This window comes from Triticum aestivum, chromosome 6D, assembly GCF_018294505.1.
Source record: "Triticum aestivum cultivar Chinese Spring chromosome 6D, IWGSC CS RefSeq v2.1, whole genome shotgun sequence".
NCBI classification, from domain to species: domain Eukaryota; kingdom Viridiplantae; phylum Streptophyta; class Magnoliopsida; order Poales; family Poaceae; genus Triticum; species Triticum aestivum.
In genome coordinates, this window is record NC_057811.1 from 451,062,100 (window position 1) to 451,086,816 (window position 24,717).

Below are 24,717 nucleotides of genomic sequence, written 5' to 3' on the forward strand. Positions count from 1 at the left end.
AACAAGTACACGCACGTCTCCAACAGCTTAGCGCCTTCAACCTGTAAAACATCACATCCAACCACATGTTAACGATCAAATCAATTCACCCCTTGACGAGAATAAAAAACTGTGCTCATGTATGAACGAAAATAAAATAAACAATCTTTGAGGCCATAGCATGTGCTACAAAAATCTTAACAAATGCATAGATATCCACACGGAGCACATCCTACATGCACCAAGCATCAGGCATATGTTCAAGAAGATAAGTAATTTGAGATGGAAACAAGTACAGCTAACAATCTAACATGTGTAGTAGCACCAGCAAAAAGAGAAAGACATGGAAGAATTTACAAGAACAGCACCCTGGGAGTCCAATTACATGTACATGAGCTACTGCTGCTAGTGTATATAGAACCAATCAAGCTGCTGGTGTAGGAGCAGAGCATGAGTCCAACAGAGCCACATAGGAGCAAACAGGCCACATAGGAGCAAACAACAGATTAAGCACTGCTCCTAACCAACTTAGCAAATCCAGAGCAACCCCATACCACCAGAGCATCACAGGAGCACATATATAAAGCAAGTACACATGGGCAGCTACTGACAGACCCTAGAACCGCATGAATTTATCACCAGAGAGCTCCAGTAGGAGTTGATGCTTGGTTACAGCATCTAGCAACAACTAGCAGAGCCCCACATCCAACCCAAATCATGGCCAAGGCCATGCAGGAGCTCACCAGAGGAAGGTTGCAACCGTAGCAGAGGCTCAGCCACACCACGGCTATGGTGTGACCATCACCACATCGAGGAGAGGGTCTGGAAGCCGCCGAAGCACCACCGCAGCGACCAGGGCAAGTGCCGGGCACAGTGGCGCCACCCCAGGGACATCACCGGCCTCGCCCTGTTTCAAGAAATGTTCAGAACAACTTTGTCAGACTCGATCAATTCTGAAGAAACCACTTTGTCGTCAGACACATACATACATACAGGATGCAAAAGAAGAAGAAACAGAGCAGGGACCTGGTCGATCATGAGATAGTGTTCATATCATTAGGAAGACATAGGCCATTGTATAGCTCCAATAAACAGATCTGCTACTATGCACAACATGAGTACCCACTTGCACTTGGTATATTTCTGTATCTAGGACACCCAGCAATTACAACACTTGGGCTAGCTAATGTATAGACTTGTTTGTAATAGGAGCCAATGGAACTGAAACACAAGTAGCACATGAACAAACAACGAAAGAAATAGAAGGACGACCTTGTGTGGTGGCCGGGGTGGACGAGGGTGTCCTCCTGGTCAGCTCAGGCATCATCCTGCACCTAATCAAACAGAAAAATGTTGAAGCATGTCGAATAACTAAACGTACATGTATATAAATAATATAGAAGCAACAGAAGCACATATATATCCTATTTCTTCCACAAAGTGTGTATATAGATAGGTCAGATTTTTGAATGCATTGTTGTTGTAAAAAACAAATATGTTGTTGAGGAATTTGACTAGATTTTAGATATGTTAAGCAGAGGCAAGAGTTTTCCCTCAATCAATCAACCTGCTGCAATAGTACTAACTATACTAGTCAGGGACGAATTGGACAAGAGAAAGCATAGTGGTATCAAACTGAAACACGATTCAGTCGCAAAACAACCACCAACCTTACTTAGTACGTGAGCATCAAGCACACACACATCATACAGGTGCAAATATGATATGAGCTTGGTTTAAGGGCCACAACAGAAACTAGGCTACAACATAGCAGTGATAGAAAAAACCTCACAGTAAAGTCGAGAGGGATCAACCTTGTGTGGGGAGACAATTTCCTCCTCCTCATGCATGTCGACCAAAGAGGGCTCCTGCTCCATCCAAACAGAACAAAGAAATAAAGATGGGTCACAGAAAGAGCTAGCAACTATTTTTACAGAACAAACTGCAGCTGTAATGCAGCTGTAATATTCAGATATAAGCAGCTTCACATGTAAACCTATATTTCAGTTCATAGCCTTTTGGGATAATTGTTGGTGGGTTTTGGTCAAGGAAACTTTGGACTTGGAGATGAAGTACCTGAACATAGTTTTTCTTCTCAACCGTCAAGCTGCGAAGCAGTCTAATTTTACGAGCGCTGAAGGAGAGAGCATCCAAAACAGTCGCATCGTCGTTGGCTCGTATGAGCCTGAACTTTTCCTGGAAGCATGACACAGGACAAAATCATCTTCTGTGAATGACAAATGTGACTGGCGTCAGCTGATATCACAGGAGACCTACACTTTATGATGTTCTAGATGGACAATTGCATAAAAAATGCCTATACCACTATACCAGACTCGGAGACTGACCCTCACTCAAAGCCTTAAGTAGTCAACAATTGATTATATATCTGAAGAAATGAAATGAGGCTCGTGCTTCAGACAAAGACCTGAATATTGCACCGAAATTCAGCTGGCACTAGTGCGACATCACAACAGTACTGGTTTTGCTCCTCTGTTTTAGACTAAATTTTCAGTTAGCAGGCGCATCTGAATTCGTGGACACCTGCCTAACGGGCTGGGCTAGCATGGACACCAGTATGCAGTTACGGCTTTGCTAGTCACCTCGAGCAGACAGAGCATGCTCGCCAGCGCAGCGTGTACCGAGCTAGGACATTGCAAGGTGGCAAGGAAACAGGAGCAGGGAGCTCGGCAAGGCGAGCAAAGGGAAGTAGTAGGACATGAACCAACCTGCGAGGGGTGGGGCGTGAGGGCGGTGCGGAGGCGGGTCTGCTCCAGCGCGGTGCGGACGAAGCTCCACCAGCCGCTCCTTGAGGACGTCCCAGTCCACGGCCCGGCCCCGGCGCGAGGCGGCGACCCCGAGCACGATGTAGCACCAGCGGCCGTCGGTGCTCATGTCGCCCTTGTGGACGTTGAGGCCGAAGAGGACGACGAGGCGGCAGAGGTCGCAGCCCAGGCCGGTCTTGTCCGGGCAGCTGACGGTGACCACCGTCGGGTCCCCCGCTGCGTCCCCGTGCACGATCTGGACCACCTCATCGCTCGGGCTCGGGCGCGCGCCGGATCTCGCCGGACAGGGGTCTTCGATTCCCGCCTGAGGTCGCCAGGATCGGGCACCGGAGGTGGCGGCGGCAAGGAAGGAGTGGAGCGCTAGGGGATTGGGGATCGGGGAGAGAAACCCTAGAGGCGGCGGAGGAGGAAGAAAAGCTGGGAGCGGGAGGGAGGTTTGGGTGCAGCGTGAGGGAAGGAGGGCGCCGCCGCCGGCGACGGGAAGAGAGATAGGGAAGCGGCAGAAGGAAGGGAGGAGAGGCGGCCGATCTGGATCGGGGAGAGAGAGAGGGGGAGGCGGCGGCGATCTGGATCGGGGAGGGAGAGAGGGAGGGTTGGTGGGAGAGGGACGAGAGGTGAGAGGTGAGCGAGAGACGCTGGATCGAGGGACTGAGGGAGAGTGTGGACGGCTCAGATCGACTACAGGGGGTGATCCGTGGGCTGCTTCCTGATTGGTTCAAAACATGAGGTATTTATTTAAATTATCTCTTAGTGCTAAAAACAGGGGGTTTTGTGAAGCAACTAGCAAAATTATTTTGCAAATTGCATCACTAAAATTTTCACTTAGTTTAGACCAAATTTTATGGATGATCACCAATTTGTATGCATCCCAATCCTTCTAGCTATTTTTGTTCATTTAAACAAATATCCGCCGATTCAATAGGAAGCGGGTCAAATTTAATCTGCAGTTGCCTCATAGTTTGCTATTTATTTTTCCCAAAAATCATTTTTAGGTACAAAATTATTTATTTAATCATAGAAACATGAAAAGGTTTCCAAGAATCAACAACTAGCTATGAAAGGTACAAGCCCGCCATTTCGACCGCATTTTAAAACGGGCATAAAAATAAAAAAATGAAAAAAATTGGAAAACCTTCGCATTGTGTCATCATATGTGACCAAGTTTTCAGGAAAAATAATAAACTGGTAATACGACAATTATTTTAAAAAAGTGTTCTCAGAAATGAGCTATCATGCGTGAAGATTCATGGCTTTCAAGCCAAATGATCAATCTTATGGCCACATTCATGGCATAGTTTGCTCAAATGATCTCATATTGTGCATAAGGGTGCATCTTGGAATTCCAAACAATGTTGCCTAAGGGAGTTTTCATTTTCTTTGCACGGAAAATTCATTTTCCATTTTTCAAGTGCCCGGAAAAAGGTTTTTTTGTGAAGGACCTACCAAATAGTTGTTGTAAAATTGTACCAAATCAATTTTCTAAAATACTAGGCCATGTTTAATGCACAATTAACCAAATGGTTGGGTGTCAAAAGTTTTGATCAATCTCTCGTGAAAAAGACAAATTTCTGCCGTTTCAGCAGGAAGCGGGTCAAATTTGAACTACGGCTGCCTCATAATTTGCTATTTATTTTTTCAAAAAAATCATTTGTAGGTACAAAAGTACCTATTTAATCAGAGAAACACCAAAAAAATTTCAAGATTCAACCACTAGCTAGGAACGGTTATTCCCGCCGTTTTGACCGCATTTTGAAACGGGCATAAAAATTCAAAAAAATCAAAAATTGGGAAACCTCCGCATTGTGTCATTATATGTGACCAAGTTACCATAAAAAATAATAAACTTGTAATAGGCAAACCTTTTAAAAAAATGTTCTAAAAAATGAGCTATCATGTGTGAAGATTCATGGCTTTCAAGCCAAATGATCAATCTTATGGCCACATTCATGGCATAGTTTGTTCAAATGATCTCATATTGTGCACAAGGGTGCATCTTGGAATGGAAAACAATGTTGCTAAGGGAGTTTTCATTTTCTTTGGACGAAAAATTCATTTTCCATTTTTTGAATGCCCAAAATGAGTTTTTTTGTGAAGGATCTACCATATATTTGTTGCAAAATTGGACCAAATCAATTTTCTAAAATATTAGGCCATATTTAATGCACAATTGACAAAATGGTTAGGTGTCAAAAGTTTTTATCTACCTCTCGTGAAAAAGACAAATTTTCGCCGATTTAGCAGGAAATGGGTCAAATTTGAACTGTAGCTGCCTTATAGTTTGCTATTTATTTTTACCAAAAATCATTTTTAGGTACAAAAGTATCTATTTAATCAGAGAAACACCAAAATCTTTCCAAGATTCACCCACTAGCTAGCAACGGTCATGCCCGCCGTTTTGACCGCATTTTGAAACAGGCATGAAAAATTCAAAAAAATCAAAAAATTGGAAAACCTTCGCACTGTGTCATTATATGTGGCCAAGTTAACAGGAAAATAATAAACTTGTAATACGGCAAATATTAAAAAAAAGTGTTCTCAGAAACGAGCTAGCAGGTGTGGAGATCAACGGCTTTCCAGGCAAATGATCAATCTTATCGCCAAATTCATGGAATAGTTTGTTCAGATGATCTCATATTGTGCACAAAGGTGCATATTGGAATGGCAAACAATGTTGCCTAAGAAAGTTTTCATTTTCTTTGGACGAAAAAATCATTTTTCATTTTTCGAGCGTCCAAAATGTGTTTTTTTGTGAAGAACCTATCAAATAATTGTTACAAAATTGGACCAAATCAAATTTCTAAAATACTAGGCCATATTTAATGCGCAATTGACCAAAATGTTGCGTGTAAAAAGTTTATGATCCACCTCTCGTGAAAAAGATAAATTTCCGCATATTCATTTTCCATTTTTTGAGTTCCCAAAATGAGTTTTTTTGTGAAGAACCTAACAAATATTTGTTGTAAAAAAATTTCTCCATTTTTCAAGAATATTATACCACAGTTTATGAACAAATTTGTGTACACTAGAAACATTTTTTATAGATATTAAACGGTTTTTAGTTACATTATTAACATTTTTAATAAATATTTTGATGTCTAATATTTTGAACACATGTCTACATTTTTAAGACACATTGTACATATTGTTTATATATGTTTAATTTTTTTAAATACATGATTAATATATTTTCATGTATTCCCAATAAAAAAATATCTTTTCATACATAGGTTGTGATGTCTATATTTGTTTTTACACATTGTACATTTTTTTATACATATAAAACATTGTTGATATTGGTTAGAAAAATTTAAATACATGATTAACATTTTTAGAAAATCTTGTTTTGTTATCTACTTTTCCATATATACATTGTAAAAAATTTATACATACTGATGATTATTTTTGCATACACATGAAACTTTTTTATACATATCTAATATTATTTATGATTACCATTTTTTATATGCATGAAAATTTTCAAATGCACACATATAATTTTTTAAAAACGTGATTACATTTTTTGAAATACGTATTAACATTAACATTTTTTTGAATTACATGTTTTGTTTTGTAATTGCTAAACCATATAGCAAGATCACGAAGGAGTTCATTATTTTCCCATTCTAATGAAAAACTTGTTATTTTCCCATTTTCGTTGCGCCGAATATATGTTCTTTTTGAGTAATATGAGGGCACCCCACATTTCTTCCTGGATGGGCCGAGGCCTACATGGCACACAATTGTGTTTTAAAAGAAGGTGGCCTCGTTCCACCGAGGCCCAAGCCCACCTTGAGCGACACCTTAAGTACCCACGCATCCACGTTCACAACCTCATGACCATTTATATTGGTCGTAATCAGGTAGAAATAAGGTCGTTGACCACTCTTGTCTGCTTTATGACCATTTGGTGTAAGGCAATTTCAGGGTTTGAGCCCTTCCAAGCGAAATGGCCGTGGATTTACGACCAATTCAGCCGGGGTCACTGAGAGAAGGTCACTAGTTGACATATTTCTTGTAGTGAGCCAATCACATCATTCTCCTAATGATGTGATCCCGTTAATCAAATGAAAACTCATGTCTATGGTTAGGTAACATAACCATCTTTAATTAACGAGCTAGTCAAGTAGAGGCATACTAGTGACACTCTGTTTGTCTATGTATTCACACATGTATTATGTTTCCAATTAATACAATTCTAGCATGAATAATAAACATTTATCATGATATAAGGAAATAAATAATAACTTTATTATTGCCTCTAGGGCATATTTCCTTCAGTCTCCCACTTGCACTAGAGTCAATAATCTAGTTCACATCACCATGTGATTTAATACCAATAGTTCACATCACCATGTGATTAACACCCATAGTTCACATCGTCATGTGACCAACACCCAAAGGGTTTACTAGAGTCAATAATCTAGTTCACATCGCTATGTGATTAACACCCAAAGAGTACTAAGGTGTGATCATGTTTTGCTTTTGAGAGAAGTTTAGTCAACGGGTCTGCCACATTCAGATCTGTATGTATTTTGCAAATTTCTATGTCAACAATGCTCTTCATGGAGCTACTCTAGCTCATTGCTCCCACTTTCAATATGTATCCAGATTGAGACTTAGAGTCATCCGGATCAGTTTCAAAATTTGCATCGACGTAACCCTTTACGACGAACCTTTTTGTCACCTCCATAATCGAGAAACATATCCTTATTCCACTAAGGATAATTTTGACCGCTGTCCAGTGATCTACTCCTAGATCACTATTGTACTCCCTTGCCAAAATCAGTGTAGGGTATACAATAGATCTGGTACACAGCATGGCATACTTTATAGAACCTATGGCTGAGGCATAGGGAATGACTTTCATTCTCTTTCTATCTTCTGCCGTGGTCGAGCTTTGAGTCTTACTCAATTTCACACCTTGTAACACAGGAAAGAACTCTTTCTTTGACTGTTCCATTGTGAACTACTTCAAAATCTTGTCAAGGTATGTACTCATTGAAAAACTTATCAAGCGTCTTGATCTATCTCTATAGATCTTGATGCTCAATATGTAAGCAGCTTCACCGAGGCCTTTCTTTGAAAAACTCCTTTCAAACACTCCTTTATGCTTTGCAAAATAATTCTACATTATTTCCGATCAACAATATGTCATTCACATATACTTATCAGAAATGCTGTAGTGCTCCCACTCACTTTCTTGCAAATACTGGCTTCACCGCAAGTCTATATAAAACTATATCCTTTGATCAACTTATCAAAGCGTATATTCCAACTCTGAGATGCTTGCACCAGTCCATAGATGGATCGCTGCAGCTTGCATATTTTGTTAGCACCATTAGGATTGACAAAACCTTCTGGTTGCATCATATACAACTCTTCTTTAATAAATCCATTAAGGAATGCAGTTTTGTTTATCCATTTGCCAGATTTCATAAAATGTGGCAATTGCTAACATGATTCGGACAGACTTAAGCATAGATACGAGTGAGAAACTCTCATCGTAGTCAACACCTTGAACTTGTCGAAAACCTTTTTCGACAATTCTAGCTTTGTAGATAGTAACACTACTATCAGCGTCCGTCTTCCTCTTGAAGATCCATTTAATCTCAATGGCTTGCCGATCATTGGGCAAGTCAATCAAAGTCCATACTTTGTTCTCATACATGGATCTCATCTCAGATTTCATGGCCTCAAGCCATTTTGCGGAATCTGGGCTCATCGTCGCTTCCTCATAGTTCGTAGGTTCGTCATGGTCAAGTAACATGACCTCCAGAACAGGATTACCGTACCACTCTGGTGTGGATCTCACTCTGGTTTACCTACGAGGTTCGGCAGTAACTTGATCTGAAGTTACATGATCATCATCATTAGCTTCCTCACTAATTGGTGTAGGAGTCACAGGAACAAATTTCTGTGATGAACTACTTTCCAATAAAGGAGCAGGTACAGTTACCTGATCAAGTTCTACTTTCCTCCCACTCACTTCTTTCAACAGAAATTCCTTCTCTAGAAAGGATCCATTCTCAACAATGAATATCTTGCCTTCGGATCTGTGATAGAAGGTGTACCCAATTGTCTCCTTTGGGTATCCTATGAAGACACATTTCTCCGATTTGGGTTTGAGCTTATCAGGATGAAACTTTTTCTTATAAGCATCGCAACCCCAAACTTTAAGAAACGACAACTTTGGTTACTTGCCAAACCACAGTTCATACGGTGTCGTCTCAAACGGATTTAGATGGTGCCCTTTTTTTACGTGAATGCAGCTGTCTCTAATGCATAACCCCAAAACTATAGTGGTAAATCGGTAAGAAACATCATAGATTGCACTATATCCAATAAAGTACGGTTATGACGTTCGGACACACCATTATGTTGTGGTGTTCCAGGTGGCACGAATTTGTGAAACTATTCCGCATTGTTTTAATTGAAGACCAAACTCATAACTCAAATATTTGTCTCCGCGATCAGATCGTAGAAACCTTATTTTCTTGTCACGATGATTTTCCACTTCACTCTGAAATTCTCTGAACTTTTCAAATGTTTCAGACTTATGTTTCATCAAGTAGATATACCCATATCTGCTCAAATCATCTGTGAAGGTCAGAAAATAACGATACCCGCCGCGAGCCTCAACACTCATCGGATCGCATACATCAGTATGTATTATTTCCAATAAGTCAGTTACTCGCTCCATTGTTCCGGAGAACGGAGTCTTAGTCATCTTGCCCATAAGGCATGGTTCGCAAGCATCAAATGATTCATAATCAAGTGATTCCAAAAGCCCATCAGCATGGAGTTTCTTCATGCGCTTTACACCAATATGACCTAAACGGTAGTGCCACAAATAAGTTGCACTATCATTATTAACTTTGCATCTTTGGGCTTCAATATTATGAATATGTGTATCACTACGATCGAGATCCAATGAACCATTTTCATTGGGTGTATGACCATAGAAGGTTTTATTCATGTAAACAGAACAACAATTATTCTCTAACTTACATGAATAACCGTATTGCAATAAACATGATCCAATCATATTCATGCTCAACACAAACACTAAATAACATTTATTTTAGGTTCAACACTAATCCCGAAAGTATAGGGAGTGTGCGATGATGATCATATCAATCTTGGAACCATTTCCAATACACATCGTCACTTCACCCTTAACTAGTCTCTGTTCATTTTGCAACTCCCGTTTTGAGTTACTATCCTTAGCAGCTGAACTAGTATCAAATACTGAGTGGTTGCTATAAACACTAGTAAAGTACACATCAATAACATGTATATCAAATATACCTATGTTCACTTTGCCATCCTTCTTATCCGCCAATTACTTGGGGTAGTTCCGCTTCCAGTGACCAGTCCCTTTGCAGTAGAAACACTCAGTTTCAGGCTTAGGTCTATACTTGGGCTTTTTCACTTGAGCAGCAACTTGCTTGCCGTTCTTCTTGAAGTTCCCCTCTCTTTGTCCCTTTACATGAAACTAGTGGTTTTTGTTTACCATCAACACTTGATGATTTTCTTGATTTCTACCTTCGTCGATTTCAGCATCACGAAGAGCTTGGGAATCGTTTCCGTTATCCCTTGCATATTATAGTTCATCACGAAGTTCTACTAACTTGGTGATGGTGACTAGAGAATTCTGTCAATCACTATTTTATCTCGAAGATTAACTCCCACTTGATTCAAGCGATTGTAGTACCCAGACAATCTAAGCACATGCTCACTGCTTGAGCTATTCTCCTCCATCTTTTAGCTATAGAACTTGTTGGAGACTTCATATCTCTCAACTCGGGTATTTGCTTGAAATATTAACTTCAACTCCTGGAACATCTCATATGGTCCATGACGTTCAAAACGTCTTTGAAGTCCCGATTCTAAGCCGTTTAAGCATGGTGCACTAAACTATCAAGTAGTCATCATATTGAGCTAGCCAAACGTTCATAACATCTGTATCTACTCCTGCAATAGGTTTGTCACCTAGCGGTGCATCAAGGACATAATACTTCTGTGCAGCAATGAGGATAAACCTCAGATCACGGATCCAATCTGCATCATTGCTACTAACATCTTTCAACTTAGTTTTCTCTAGGAACATATCAAAAATAAAACAGGGGAGCTAAACGCGAGCTATTGATCTACAACATAGATATGCTAATACTACCAGGACTAAGTTCATGATAAATTTAAGTTCAATTAATCATATTACTTAAGAACTCCCACTTAGATAGACATCCCTCTAATCCTTTAAGTGATCACGTGATCCATATCAACTCAACCATGTCCGATCATCACGTGAGATGGAGTAGTTTCAATGGTGAACATCACTATGTTGATTATATCTACTATATGATTCACGCTCGACCTTTCGGTCTCAGTGTTCCGAGGCCATATCTGTTCTATGCTAGGCTCGTCAAGTTTAACCTGAGTATTCCGCGTGTGCAACTGTTTTACACAAGTTGTATTTGAACGTAGAGCCTATCACACCCGATCATCACGTGGTGTCTCAGCACGAAGAACTTTCGCAACGGTGCATACTCAGGGAGAACACTTGTACCTTGATAATTAGTGAGAGATCATCTTATAAAGCTACCGTCGAACTAAGCAAAATAAGATGTATAAAAGATAAACATCACATGCAATCAAAATATGTGACATGATATGGCCATCATCATCTTGTGCCTTTGATCTCCATCTTCAAAGCATCGTCATGATTTCCATCATCACCGGCATGACACCATGATCTCCATCATCTTGATCTATATCAATGTGTCGTCACATGGTCGCCTCGCCAACTATTGCTCTTGCAACTATTGCTATCGCATAGCGATAAAGTAAAGCAATTATTTGGCGCTTGCATCTTATGCAATAAAGAGACAACCATAAGGCTTCTGCTAGTTGCCGATAACTTCAACAAAACATGATCATCTTATACAACAACTTATATCTCATCACATCTTGACCATATCACATCACAACATGCCCTGCAAAAACAAGTTAGACGTCCTCTACTTTGTTGTTGCAAGTGCTTACGTGGCTGCTACGGGCTGAGCAAGAACCGTTCTTACCTACGCATCAAAACCACAACGATAGTTCGTCAAGTTAGTGTTGTTTTAACCTTCACAAGGACCGGGCGTAGCCACACTCGGTTCAACTAACGTTGGAGAAACTGACACCCGCTAATCACCTGTGTGCAAAGCATGGCGGTAAAACCAGTCTCGTGTAAGCGTACACGTAATGTCGGTCCGGGCCGCTTCATCCAACAATACCGCCAAACCAAAGTATGACATGCTGGTAAGCAGTATGACTTGTATCGCCCACAAGTCACTTGTGTTCTACTCGTGCATATAACATCAACGCATAAAACCTGGCTGGGATGCCACTGTTGGGGAACGTAGTAATTTCAAAAAAATTCCTACGCACACGAAAGATCATGGTGATGCATAGCAACAGAGGGGAGAGTGTTGTCCACGTACCCTCGTAGACCGAAAGCGGAAGCGTTAGCACAACGCGGTTGATGTAGTCATACGTCTTCACGATCCGACCGATCAAGTACCGAACGCATGGCACCTCCGAGTTCAGCACAGTTCAGCCTGATGACGTCCCTCGAACTCCGATCCAGCCGAGTGTTGAGGGAGAGTTTCGTCAGCACGACGGCGTGGTGACGATGATGATGTTCTACCGACGCAGGGCTTCACCTAAGCACCGCTACAGTTTTATCGAGGTGGACTATGGTGGAGGGGGGCACCGCACACAGCTAAAAGATCAAACGATCAATTGTTGTGTCTCCAAGGGGTGCCCCCCTCCCCGTATATAAAGGAGTGGAGGAGGGGGAGGGCCGACCCTCTCTATGGCGCGCCCTAGGAGGAGTCCTACTCCCACCGGGAGTAGGATTCCCCCCCTTCCAAGTAGTAGGAGTAGGAATCAAGGAAAGGGGAGAGAGAAGAGAAGGAAGGAGGGGGCGCAGCCCCTCCCCCTAGTCCAATTCGGACTAGGCCTTGGGGGGGCGCCCAGCCTTTCCTCTCTCTTTCCCCTAAAGCCCAATAAGGCCCATATACTCCCCGGCGAATTCCCGTAACTCTCCGGTACTCCAAAAAATACCCGAATCACTCGGAACCTTTCCGATGTCCGAATATAGTCGTCCAATATATCGATCTTTACGTCTCGACCATTTCGAGACTCCTCGTCATGTCCCCGATCTCATCCGGGACTCCGAACTACCTTCGGTACATCAAAACACATAAACTCATAATATAACCGTCATCGAACTTTAAGCGTGCTGACCCTACGGGTTCGAGAATAATGTAGACATGACTGAGACACGTCTCCGGTCAATAACCAATAGCGGAACCTGGATGCTCATTGGCTCCCACATATTCTACGAAGATCTTTATCGGTCAAACCGCATAACAACATACGTTGTTCCCTTTGTCATCGGTATGTTACTTTCCTGAGATTCGATCGTCGGTATCTCAATACCTAGTTCAATCTCGTTACCGGCAAGTCTCGTTACTCGTTCCATAATACATCATCCCGCAACTAACTCATTAGTTAGAATGCTTGCAAGGCTTATAGTGATGTGCATTACTGAGTGGGCCCAGAGATACCTCTTCGACAATCGGAGTGACAAATCCTAATCTCGAATACGCCAACCCAACAAGTATCTTCGGAGACACCTGTAGAGCACCTTTATAATCACCCAGTTACGTTGTGACGTTTGGTAGCACACAAAGTGTTCCTCCGGTAAACGGGAGTTGCATAATCTCATAGTCATAGGAACATGTATAAGTCATGAAGAAAGCAATAGCAACATACTAAATGATTAAGTGCTAAGCTAACGGAATGGGTCAAGTCAATCACATCATTCTCCTAATGATGTGATCCCGTTAATCAAATACTCATGTCTATGGTTAGGAAACATAACCATCTTTAATTAACGAGCTAGTCAAGTAGAGGCATACTAGTGACACTCTGTTTGTCTATGTATTCACACATGTATTATGTTTCCGGTTAATACAATTCTAGCATGAATAATAAATATTTATCATGATATAAGGAAATAAATAATAACTTTATTATTGCCTCTAGGGCATATTTCCTTCGGATAATGTTGCCCATCAATTTTGCCTCGGCTATTCCTGCACGATAATGAAATTTCTGCATGTATTCTATCCTTATCCGCTCAAGCAAATCCACCACATAATGACCCTTTAGTTTCCGGATCGTTGAGTTGAAAGACTCTGCTAGATTATTGTGCACATAGTCAACTTTGCTCACTTCACTGAATTGGCTTCTGGCCCATAACTTGGAGTGGTGTGTTTCCAAGTATTCTTTCACTTTGGGATTCATGTATAACTGTCTCAAGTGGTAGTTGTGCTTCTTCACACTGCAAGTCAAAGATGCTGGCCATAAATTGTCGGTATACACCTTTCCTTTGAATTTCTTCATGAAATTTGCAGCAAGGTGACGCATGCATTCCCTATGCTCTACTCCAGGGAACACATTGTCCACGGTCACTTCTAAACCTTTGCAGGCATCTGTATGAATGACCAACCCATTGGGATGTGCAATAGCCCGGCGCAGATTATGCCAAAATCAAGTCCAGATCTCCTCAAACTCTGTCTCCAGCACACCGTAGGCAACTGGAAATACAAAACTGTGTGCATTAACTGCATAAGCTGCTACTAACTATCCTTTAAACCTCCCTGTGAGAAAAGTGGCATCAATAGCCAAATAAGGCCTGCAGCCTGCCAAAAAACCCTGGCTACAAGCCTCAAAGCAGACAAACACCCTCCTAAAGCATTCCTTGGTCTTTGTCACTCCCCTGAATGTGTACTCCATAGTGTGGTGATCAATATCTACAATACTACCTGGGCTTGTCCTCTCCACTTCACCTTTGAATGAATACAACAATTGAAAACTTTCCTGCCAGTTACCATAAATAGAATCCATAGCATGTTGTTTACCATTGAACAACCTCATGTATGGTAAATCTATCTTGAACTTATCTTTGATGTTCTTCTGCAATTCCTTTGGACCCACTTGCTGGTTTTCTTTCACCCACTTCTTTACTTCTTCTGCCACCCATCTTGACTTGGCTCTACTGATTGTATCCTTCCTAAGGGTTGATTCCTGGCATGTGTGCTTAAATGGGTTCACTTTGACCTGAACATTAGTGCTATTTCGCATTTTAGATGTGAGCAGCCTCCATGGACAACCCCAGTTGGACAGTGCACCTTGTAACGTACTTGATCGCTCTTGTCAACTTTGAAAGTACGTTCTACCTTGATGCAGTATGTCACAAGTGCATTTCTATACTCATTCATGGATGCAAAAACTGTACCTTCTTCCATATGAGGGCTCAAAGGGTCCCATTCAACAGTTGCAAGGTCTTTGTCCTCACCCACCGTGTCATCATCCACACGAACTGCATTGTGAGCCTCATCTTGGTTTTCAGCCCGAGGTGCCCGTCATAAATTCCGAATAACATCAGAATATAGCTTCTCTTCATCAACCCCAAAATTGTAGTCATCAGGCTCCACTTCAAGGGGGACCCTACTGCTGTTGCCCACACTTGTCAAGCCACCACGTCGCCGTGCACCAATTGAACTGTTCTGGCTAGAGATGCCATTACAACGACTTGGTTCTCCCCGAGATGTTGCACCCGTCATCCTAGGTCCAAATGCCTGCTCAAGCACATCAACTTGCAGCCTCACATGAAAATTATCTTTCTCTTTATGCCTAACAAACATGGTAGCTAGCTCTTCATCATTACTAACTGTCACCCATTTCTTTTCCCCATCATAGTATTTGTATACCACTTCATCAAGCAAACCCCAAGGATATTGGCTACAAATTACCTCCCCAAATTGTCTGAAACTCCAATTACTAGCCATTGGCAACCGATAATCGAAACCTCCTTGGTATTTCTTCTTATCCTTTGCATCGAACATGTACCGGTCCCTTTTAATGTACACCAAGAAAGCAAACCGCAACTCCATCCTAACCAGCGAAAAACAGAGACGCAATCAGCACACTAATTGGGCAAACCTACTCGAATCGAGTGTTCAAATGCACGACTAAGCTCAATCTAAACAGGAGGCGAGACTTACCCCTCGGGAACCCAGTCATGGACGCGGCGGATCTCCGGCCCGATGCCTGCCTCGCCAAATACTCCGGGGTCGCCGCTGCTCGCCATTTCGCCCGAGGGTTCTTCCTCCTAGTTCAAGCAGCTCCAGTAGCCCCCCACCTTTGAGAGCTCCGGCCGGGCGCATGGAACGAGGCCGCGCCGCGGGTCGAGCAGGTGGCGGGCGCCCCACCCGTGGCGTCGCGGGAAGGTGGCGGGCGTCGCAGGTAGCCGTGGAGCGTAGGCGCAGGACGGTAGCGGCGGAGCAGTCCGTGCAGCTGGTGGCGGGGCAGGTGCTGGCCGCGACGCAGGACAGCCGGCCGGCGGATGGGCATAGTGAGCTAGAATCCTACGAATGATTTGGGGATTTAGTTGCACGGGCCTACATGTCAGCTCCGGACCCACGTCCACGCGGTCCCACGTGTAAGCTCCGGACCCACAACCACTAACGTCGGCGAACGGAATGGACTCAAATATGGCCGTTTGGCCTCGTATAGTAGCTGTGCATGGACTAGGGGCAAAACTGAGCACAATTCTCATCTGAGGGCAAAACTGAGCACAATTCTCATCTGAGGGCAAAACTGAGCACATGGACACCACTGAGGGCAAAACGATAATTAACCCTAGCATTTTTGTTTTACAAATTAGCACCTCCGAGATACCGAGATGACACAACATCTTGAGATTAACGAAGTCACAACAAACGCCTCATAGTCGACGGGAAACGTATCTTCCCACTAAACAAACATCGTCAGAATTTCTGAAATAAATATAGAAAAATGCTGCATCAGTTTCATGCCTGGTACTTGAACCTTGGTCAGGGGATTCCACCGCAAGGAATCTGACCATCTAAGCTACGATCAGTTTGCCACCTTGGCATTAATTAACCGTGTAACTGTACGCATTTGAAGAAAATATCAACATATGTTTTGAGATTTAAGTATCCTACGAGGCAATGTAATATGCCGGCCACGTTCGTTTCCTGCAGCTGCACCAACAATGTTCAAGCACCCATGTACTCAACAACCGTAAAATTTCTCAAAAATCAAAATTGCTATGTTTACTTAGTGTATTGCAATAATTCCCACTCAAATGAACACAGTTATTTGTGATATAAAAAATGCAATATCACCTAACTGGCTTGTGTGGGTCTACGGAGAAAACAATGTGTATTCAATTGAAATATCAAATCCCCTCAAAATAGTAATACAAATTTGAAAGATCAAATCTGACGGTCTCCATGGCTCTGCCATCAACCATCCATCACGGTATGGATTCATCTACGGGACCATCATGGAGAGTTGGAGACCCACGGTGACTGGTCTCCTGCTCGACCGTCCCCGGCTTCTCCAAGTATGATATACGCTATTCAGCTCCTTTTCTCGCATTTCTTGGACGGAACTCAAGTCCACGGTGGCGCGATAAACTAACATTGTTTGCATGTGTTCTGTTAATATGTGACTCCGTACAATGACGATGTGCTGATGATGAAGAGCGCCAACGCTGGCGCCGCCGGGAAGCGGAATGGTGAGGACGAGGAGAGGGACTGCCGCTACTGGCTGCAGCACCGCGCGTCCCTGTGGTCGTTAGTGCGCAAGTTTCGGCTGCCGGGGTGCCGCGCCGCGGGCTGCACTGCTTGAAGGGCGTGCTCATCGTCGCCGTCAAGAAGCTGCCTCTGATGGAAAAGAAAACCAAATTTGTACAGGTGGCCATCGAGTAAGCCTTCAGCCACACGATTGTTGCTAGGAAAAACATTTGCTATCGGCGTCATCAGTGTAGTGGTAGATCAGTGTGGTGAGTCTTGTAGCTTTGGGTGTTCTTTTATGGTCGCATGTTGTGTTCATGGTTGTCTGTTGTGAATGTGAATGCATCTTTGAAAGGGAATTATGGATCACAAAGTGTTATTGACTTCATATCTACCTGTATCTTCCCGCTGAATCAAACAAGTGAATGGAAGCATGCGTTCCTGGACCGTGTTCGTGCCGAGTATATTACAACCATGCATTTCGCTCGAGTTTCTCCAACAATGTTTGCCTTATTAGGATTCAGACACGAAACACCATGTGATCTTAGTGAAAAACTGTCCAAATGGCACAATCCATCATCTATGTGTCTCCTTCTGCCTTAGTCCTCTATGAGTTCCACCATTCCGCCAGGCAGTGGTGGTGTTAGGAATCCAATCATGTGTGGTCAAATGAACATTTTATAGTCATGTGTATACATTCATAAGATTTCTTGCATTCCTTTTTCTTGTTGTATGATGCTTTTGCAAAAAGCCGTGTAGGACTACATGGCTCATGTGTGGCTTCGCCACTACCGCCAGGCAACCAAAGTCGAATGCAAAGACTATCTTAAGTGTGATGGTCTGAAGAAATTAAAAACAATAAGGACATCTTCAATGTAATGACCTAAGAAATTTAAAATGATTATCAAGGCACTCCCAAGGCAGTATGTATGTCCATGTGCTTCTTACGGCAGATTTAAAATGCACAGAAGTAGCTTGGTTATTACATCACATCACATCCAAGTAAATGTGATAGTACTCCTTTTTATGGCCGAGAGAACAGTTCTCCTATTTAAATGTGACTAGATGAAGCATGGTCATTATTCACAAAAGGGTCATTCTCCATGCCTAAGTCGAGCAAGGAGTAGAGTTCAGTGGTTGCTACCATAGGCAATGTATACATGTTCTAAACATAGTTGGAACCACTTTTGTAATGTCATCGACATCCTAGGAATTGGAAGCATCATGATTTATTATAGTATCGATGGGTTTGTACACGACATAACATCACTATGATGGCAAGCTAAAGATAGAGTCATGGTAAAGTGGGTGTTAGTGATCGAACTATCATAAATGAGAGAGGGGCAACACACATCATAAATCAGTAAATATCCAAATTGATAGACATGGAAAAATACCCGGGATATTTACTGATTATCCTAACTATTTATTATACAAGAGCTGAGCCCCTCACGTCACCCGCGGTGTGGGGCGCAGCGGGCGAAAAACCTGATCAGAGGGTCGACCGAATCAGTGGCCGTGCTTGGACCATGTGTAGTATATTACCTTGTGCATTGTGTTCCAGCATCTTCAAGAGCAAACACCCTATCAGGATTTGTACTTGAAATGCCACATAATGTTACTGAAAAGGAAAATGTGCAATAGCGTATTTCATGATAGTTGCATTTCGATATTGGTCTGTGTTGTTCAACAAAATCCAAATTAGAGTAACAAGTGTACAATATCCTACGTTTTCTAGATCAAACAACAATCAATTATGAAATGGGTGATCCCATACAGAACTAGTATTACTCTGTACCAGTACCGACAAAAATATCACTTTGTTGTGAGGGAAAAAAAGGGATCACTTGTATAGAAGTTCAGATTATCAGCTTTTATAAACAATGTTGTTTTCCCCTTCTATTTCTACTCTGCTTAACATAACTATTTATTGCCCTTAAACCTGATCAATATATATGCCCCTTTCTGTTTTTTCTACCTCTGTCCTGGATGGATTCCATTTGGTCTCGGAACTAATGATAAATATAATAGCTATCTTAGATGTGATATTGTGATCATCTAGAGAAATTAAAGGCAAGGTTAATCTAAATAAACTTGAAACAATTATCAGGGAAATCTTAGAACAGTAGATGCCCATGTGCCCCTTACCGCAGGATTAAAATGCATAGAAGTGGAATGGTTGTTGCATCACATCACATCAAAGTTAATGTTAATGTAGTACTCCTATTTAAGGATGAGAAAAAAATCTACCACTATTTAATGCGATAAGAGACATGGAACATGATCATTATTCACAAAGAAGCCATGCATCGCATGTGATCTGAATGAGTAGAGCTCAGTGGTGCTTGTTGGCATACATAATGTATACAAGTTTTACACCGCTTTTGCAATATCGTCGAAAACCATACACATCTTAGGACTTGGAAGCAACAGGATTTAAGACTGCATCTTCTCAGGGATGTACATGAAGCAGGATCACCATGTTGGTCAACTAGAGATGGAATCTTCGTCGCATGTGTGTTGGCCACTAGACTAGCATACTTGAGAGTAGAACGACATGATGCTGCATTGGAGGCCCAGAATACCTGGACGTGTGAGGTTGCCTCTTGCTTTCAAGAGCCCAAGGTGGGCATTGGTAGACATCTTCTCCTCGGCACCACCGAAGGTCATCTCCTTCTCTGGAACAAATTGATGCGGCGCATTGATCGCACATCCTAGATCCAGACAGTGAAGTAAGTGAGAGAATGTGAAGTGTTGTGTGTAGTGTTAGCATATCAAGGGTTACGATCTAGCAACAATGATATAGGGCCAGTGGAACAATATTGGTGGTTCTAGGTCCTTGATTTTGTTCGATAAAACATGTTATTGATTTACTAAGAAATGTAGCATGAAGGGGATACAATCATAATGAGCACACACATGGCCTTTGTATAATTAGAATGCACACAACCAATATCAACGTACACAAAGAAAGTATTCCACTGGCAAAAATGCAAGGCATACAAGACCAAAATTATTCGCGCGCGCAGGGGGTGGGTGGGTGGGTGGGGGTTATATGTAGAATATGCCGCCAGCCACGTGGGGTAAACAATCCTTGGCCACCTGCTCCAATCATGTATACGCCGCCATCAACAAATATTGTTATCCCTGTCGCTAAAGAGTAGACCACGAACAGAAACACTACATACACTGCTAGAAAACATGTAGCGGAGATGATTTTCATCATCAAAAACCATATCATTTGTATACAACCTCAATTACCGAATGAACTCTGACGCTCCCAACCTTATGAATGCGCTAAATTTGTGAGGTATGATTGTTGGTGTAAATTTTGGCATCCGCCGAGTTGCATATGTTGGAAATATGCCCTAGAGGCAATAATATTCTATGCTATAACTGCTATGATTCTGGCAAATGCGATTCAACAGAAAAATCATTAGCGTGTGTGAAATGATAAACGATAAAACTTGATTCCTAGTCTCGCCTCTAGGACTAGCTCAAGTGTTGTATGTTGATCATGTTTCCGGATCTTGGGATATCATTAAGTGTAACTATAGTCCCAAAAAAAATCCAAAACAACATTGGGAGTATGATGTTAGAAGAACAATCATTTTGAATTGACCCAACTTGTTTGTTATACTTTGAGATGCAATTGTCACAAGTCAATCGGTATAACACGGGGAGTTAATGTATGTTTTAGTTCCTTAGACCATGAGGGTATCTTAGTCACTTCTTACCATATGATGGACTTTGGGGTGGCTCAAACGTCTTCTATAATACAGTGATCATAATGACAACTTTCAAGTTCATCGAAAAATATGACAAGGGGCTAGGGAGCTCAAGAGTGAGATTTTCTCCTCCTAGGATGGAGAAATATCCGCAGGACCCTCTCGGTGTGAAGGTATCCATCATCGTCCGGCTAGACAAAGCTCACTAGGTAACATGGATGCCAAAACATGTCAACGAGAAAGAAGAACAAAACCGGTAACGAGAGGAGACCAGTATAGTGAGCATGAGAATTACTCAAGAGGATACCGATATATCTCACCTCGGGTTTGTAAAGTATTTCGAAGCAAAGGGAATAGCACATGATAACCAAAGGTTCACAGGAATATCATTCATGTATTCATAGGGAGTTTTGTTCATGTCTATGGTTTACCGGACCTATAGCGTCACAAGTGTAAAGGGATCACAATCTGTTGAGTGTTAGTGGAGTGAGAGTTATGAGAAAGTATTCTCGGAATAGTTTCGGGAAAATAGGAAATAGTTTCAAGAGAAACTGAAAGCGTTTTGGGGTTACCAGAAGAGTTTTGGGGTTAACCGATTGATACCGGGAATTGATATATAGGTGGAAAATGTTTTCAAAGATGTTATATAAATGATAAAAGGTTCTAATATTGATTAGGGGAGTTTTAGAATAATTTTAATATCAATGGGCTAAATAAAATATCAATAAGGCCTAATATGGGAGAGTATGTTACCCCCCCCCCCCTAGCTTGTTGGACAAGGTTTGGGGGTGGGGTGGCGAATTGGATTGGGAGAGTGACTCCTTCTCCCTTGGGGGCGCACCAAGGGGAGGATACCCCCCCTCCAAGTTGTCTGCCTCCTCTCCCTTACACCTATATATACATGAGGAGGGGCACCCCCTAGAGACACAAGTTTCTCCCGTTGTCTCGGGCGCCCCCTCTCTCCCTTGCTAGTTCTAATCTTGTTCTAGACTTGATCTAGTTCTAGTCTCTAGTTCCTCATAATAGAGAAGCGCCATGTGCGGTTCTCTTCTTCTCCCTCTAATTCTCCGGCGACGATTAGCTCTGGATGGCGAAGCGCTGTCGGATCGTGAAGCATGTACGCTTGCAATCTGTAGTGAGACCGTGCTTTCGGTCTTCGGTTCAAGGTATCGTTCATGAATGGTACGAGGGACTTCACAATGATCTACACCAACTCTTATTTCACTGTAACTCAAAGTTGGTAATGATCCGATCTAAATCTCTTATGCATCTTCATAGTGTTCTTGGGATCGTAATCGTAGGACGATTTTTTTTGTTATCTACTACGTTTCCCAACAACATATAGGCATATTTTAATCATGGTGTGGCACACATAGAGGAACAGATTGGGTGCACACGCGTGGAACCATTGACTCAGGTTCAGGCCCTCATGGTGAGGTAATACACTACATCCTCCTTGTCTGATATTTATTATGGTTTCTCGTATGTGAGAGGTGCGTCTATAAGATGACTTGGAGGTTGTGGATCATGCCGACTTGGGATGCCCATACCTCACCTTAGAATATGTCTTATATTACCACAACCGCATGATTAAGTTTTTGAAATTCGAAGTATGAGTGAAATGGTGAAGGGACTGTGAGCCGGATGTGCCATTGGCGACAATGTCAGCCTAGGATTGAGGAGGCAAGATAACGAGGTGGAAGAAGAGGAGTGGTTGAACGTAAAAAAGTCAATATTGCTGATCATAAAGATACGTAAATGCTAAAAATCTGACGTCAGATTTTAAGCATAGCAATTTGAATGTTGTTTTCATCGCAAATTACGTGTCACGGGCATAGTCAGAATTTGTTATGCTTGCTGAAGGAAATTGCTAGGCTCGCGGCATGTAATTTGCAATAAAAACATTTGATTAGCCATGTTTAAAAATCTGACATCAGATTTCTAGTGCGGTCCTGAAGATATATGTTTGACATGATCGTTGTTACACTAATTGGATAACTATATCCCGTTGCAACGCACGGGTAATTACCTAGCATGAGACAAAAATAGATGCTGGATTGCAGCGTGTGCTTAGAAACTAGAAGCTAATTGCTAAGGAGATTCAAAGGTTGGAGACTAGGAGGAGCCGGCGAGCCATGACTGAATATCAATGCATGCAATGGAGGGGGAGGCCATGATCCGAGGACCGCTCGTTTATTTTTCCTTGAGAAGAACATGGGTGACCACCAGAAGAAATGGAAAGGAAGGGACTCGTGTTTTGCGGACCAGCGGTGTCTGCTCAAAACTAGGCCCCGGCTACCTCGAGCTCCACCACGCAATCCGCAGAACACGCAGAGCTGCAAGCAAATCCACATCGATTTAACCTTCCTCTTGATCGATCGCACGCACGGCTACAATTCTCGCGTCTTCCTCTAAAAGAAGCGCAATATAATTCTCATCATCGTCGTCGAGGCGCACCCATGGCGGCGTCCGCGCGCACATGCCTGGTGGTGGCAGCGCTGGCGTGCGCGCTAACACTGGCGCTGCGCTCGGCGGACGCACAGGCGGACGAGTCCCAGAAGCCCAAGTGCGCTCCGGGCGCCGCCACGACGTGCCGCGTGGGCGCGTTGCGCGACCCGGAGAACCAGGAGGAGGAGGGCCTGCTCAACGTGAAGGTGCCGAGCAGCGCGGCCGACGACGACTACAGCGATCCCGACCAGCCCAAGGACCCCGACCAGTCCGACGGCGATGACCTCGTCGTCCTCGGCCACTGATACGATCAATCGATTGCGACACGATCGATCACGTGCGCCTGGCGCGTAGCATTACATTTCTTGTTTATTTGTAGCTCGTTTTTTGGTGCGTTAAGTAGATAGTGTGCTTGGACCGCGAACGTGTGTTTTCCAAAGATTGTAAAAGGATTTGGGCATTTGGTAAAGTCTGATCCTTACTCGATTAATCTGCGGTACGCCATTCCTAGTCTCAAGTTTTTGGTTTGATTTGGCAATATGATTGGTCAAAGATACATGAATAGTCTCAACAAAGTAAATTATGCAATGTATATGTTTTCTCTCTCAAACTCTAAAGTAGGATGCAGCGTCAGCATTAGCGCACACTGATTTAAGTAAATGTATATTCCATAGTGACCTTGTATAAGTAAATGGAGGGTTTCTGGCCAGTTTGGATTAATTAGATTATGATTTGCATCACTTTCGTAAAATACTTTGTGTGGTTGAATGGTCGTCTTTTGCAGACTTTTGCTCCTCCGTGGTCTCACACAAGGCTATCTTTTGTCTCCGTGTTTATTTCCTTTAGTGGCTGATGTGCTTTTGCTGTTGTTAAATGATGTCTCTAGTAGAGGTGGCATCCAAGATTTTCGTTTGTGCACACAGGTCGGATTTGCTGTTTGCAAATGATAGTGTGTTGTTCTTTAAGGAAAAATTTGAACAAATTTTGATTATTCAAATGATTTTGGCCCTCTATGAAGAAGGGACAGGTCAATTTTCGAGTCCATCTAAGTGTTCCATTTTGTTTGGAAGAACTGTAGTTTGGAAACCCAAGCTTCCATCATGGTCATTTCCT

At 42.5% G+C, this 24,717-nt stretch overlaps 2 protein-coding genes across 2 annotated transcripts; one reads left to right on the forward strand and one right to left on the reverse strand.

The window, feature by feature from the left end:
• Positions 1–1,394: 1,394 nt before the first annotated feature.
• On the reverse strand, positions 1,395–17,674 carry LOC123142686 (uncharacterized). Its single transcript, XM_044561485.1, has 4 exons — positions 17,460–17,674; positions 2,709–3,400; positions 2,056–2,206; positions 1,395–1,847 (listed from the first exon to the last, which is right to left on the reverse strand). Exons 1-3 carry the CDS (start codon positions 17,672–17,674, stop codon positions 2,082–2,084), a joined length of 1,032 nt encoding a protein of 343 aa, XP_044417420.1. The 3' UTR covers positions 1,395–1,847; positions 2,056–2,081.
• Positions 17,675–23,414: 5,740 nt separating this feature from the next.
• LOC123141942 (uncharacterized) lies at positions 23,415–24,238 on the forward strand. The gene has a single exon (XM_044560996.1). It carries the CDS (start codon positions 23,616–23,618, stop codon positions 23,907–23,909), a length of 294 nt encoding a protein of 97 aa, XP_044416931.1. The 5' UTR covers positions 23,415–23,615; the 3' UTR covers positions 23,910–24,238.
• Positions 24,239–24,717: the final 479 nt, after the last annotated feature.

Coding starts and splice junctions, on each gene's coding strand:
- LOC123142686 (XM_044561485.1), bottom strand. CDS start 17,674: ATGACGCCGATAGCAAATGTTTTTCCTAGCAACAATCGTGTGGCTGAA. Junction 3,401..17,459: donor GACGCGCGGTGCTGCAGCCA/GTAGCGGCAGTC, acceptor CCCTCGATCCAG/CGTCTCTCGCTCACCTCTCA. Junction 2,207..2,708: donor TCACGCCCCACCCCTCGCAG/GTTGGTTCATGT, acceptor TGTCATTCACAG/AAGATGATTTTGTCCTGTGT.
- LOC123141942 (XM_044560996.1), top strand. CDS start 23,616: ATGGCGGCGTCCGCGCGCACATGCCTGGTGGTGGCAGCGCTGGCGTGC.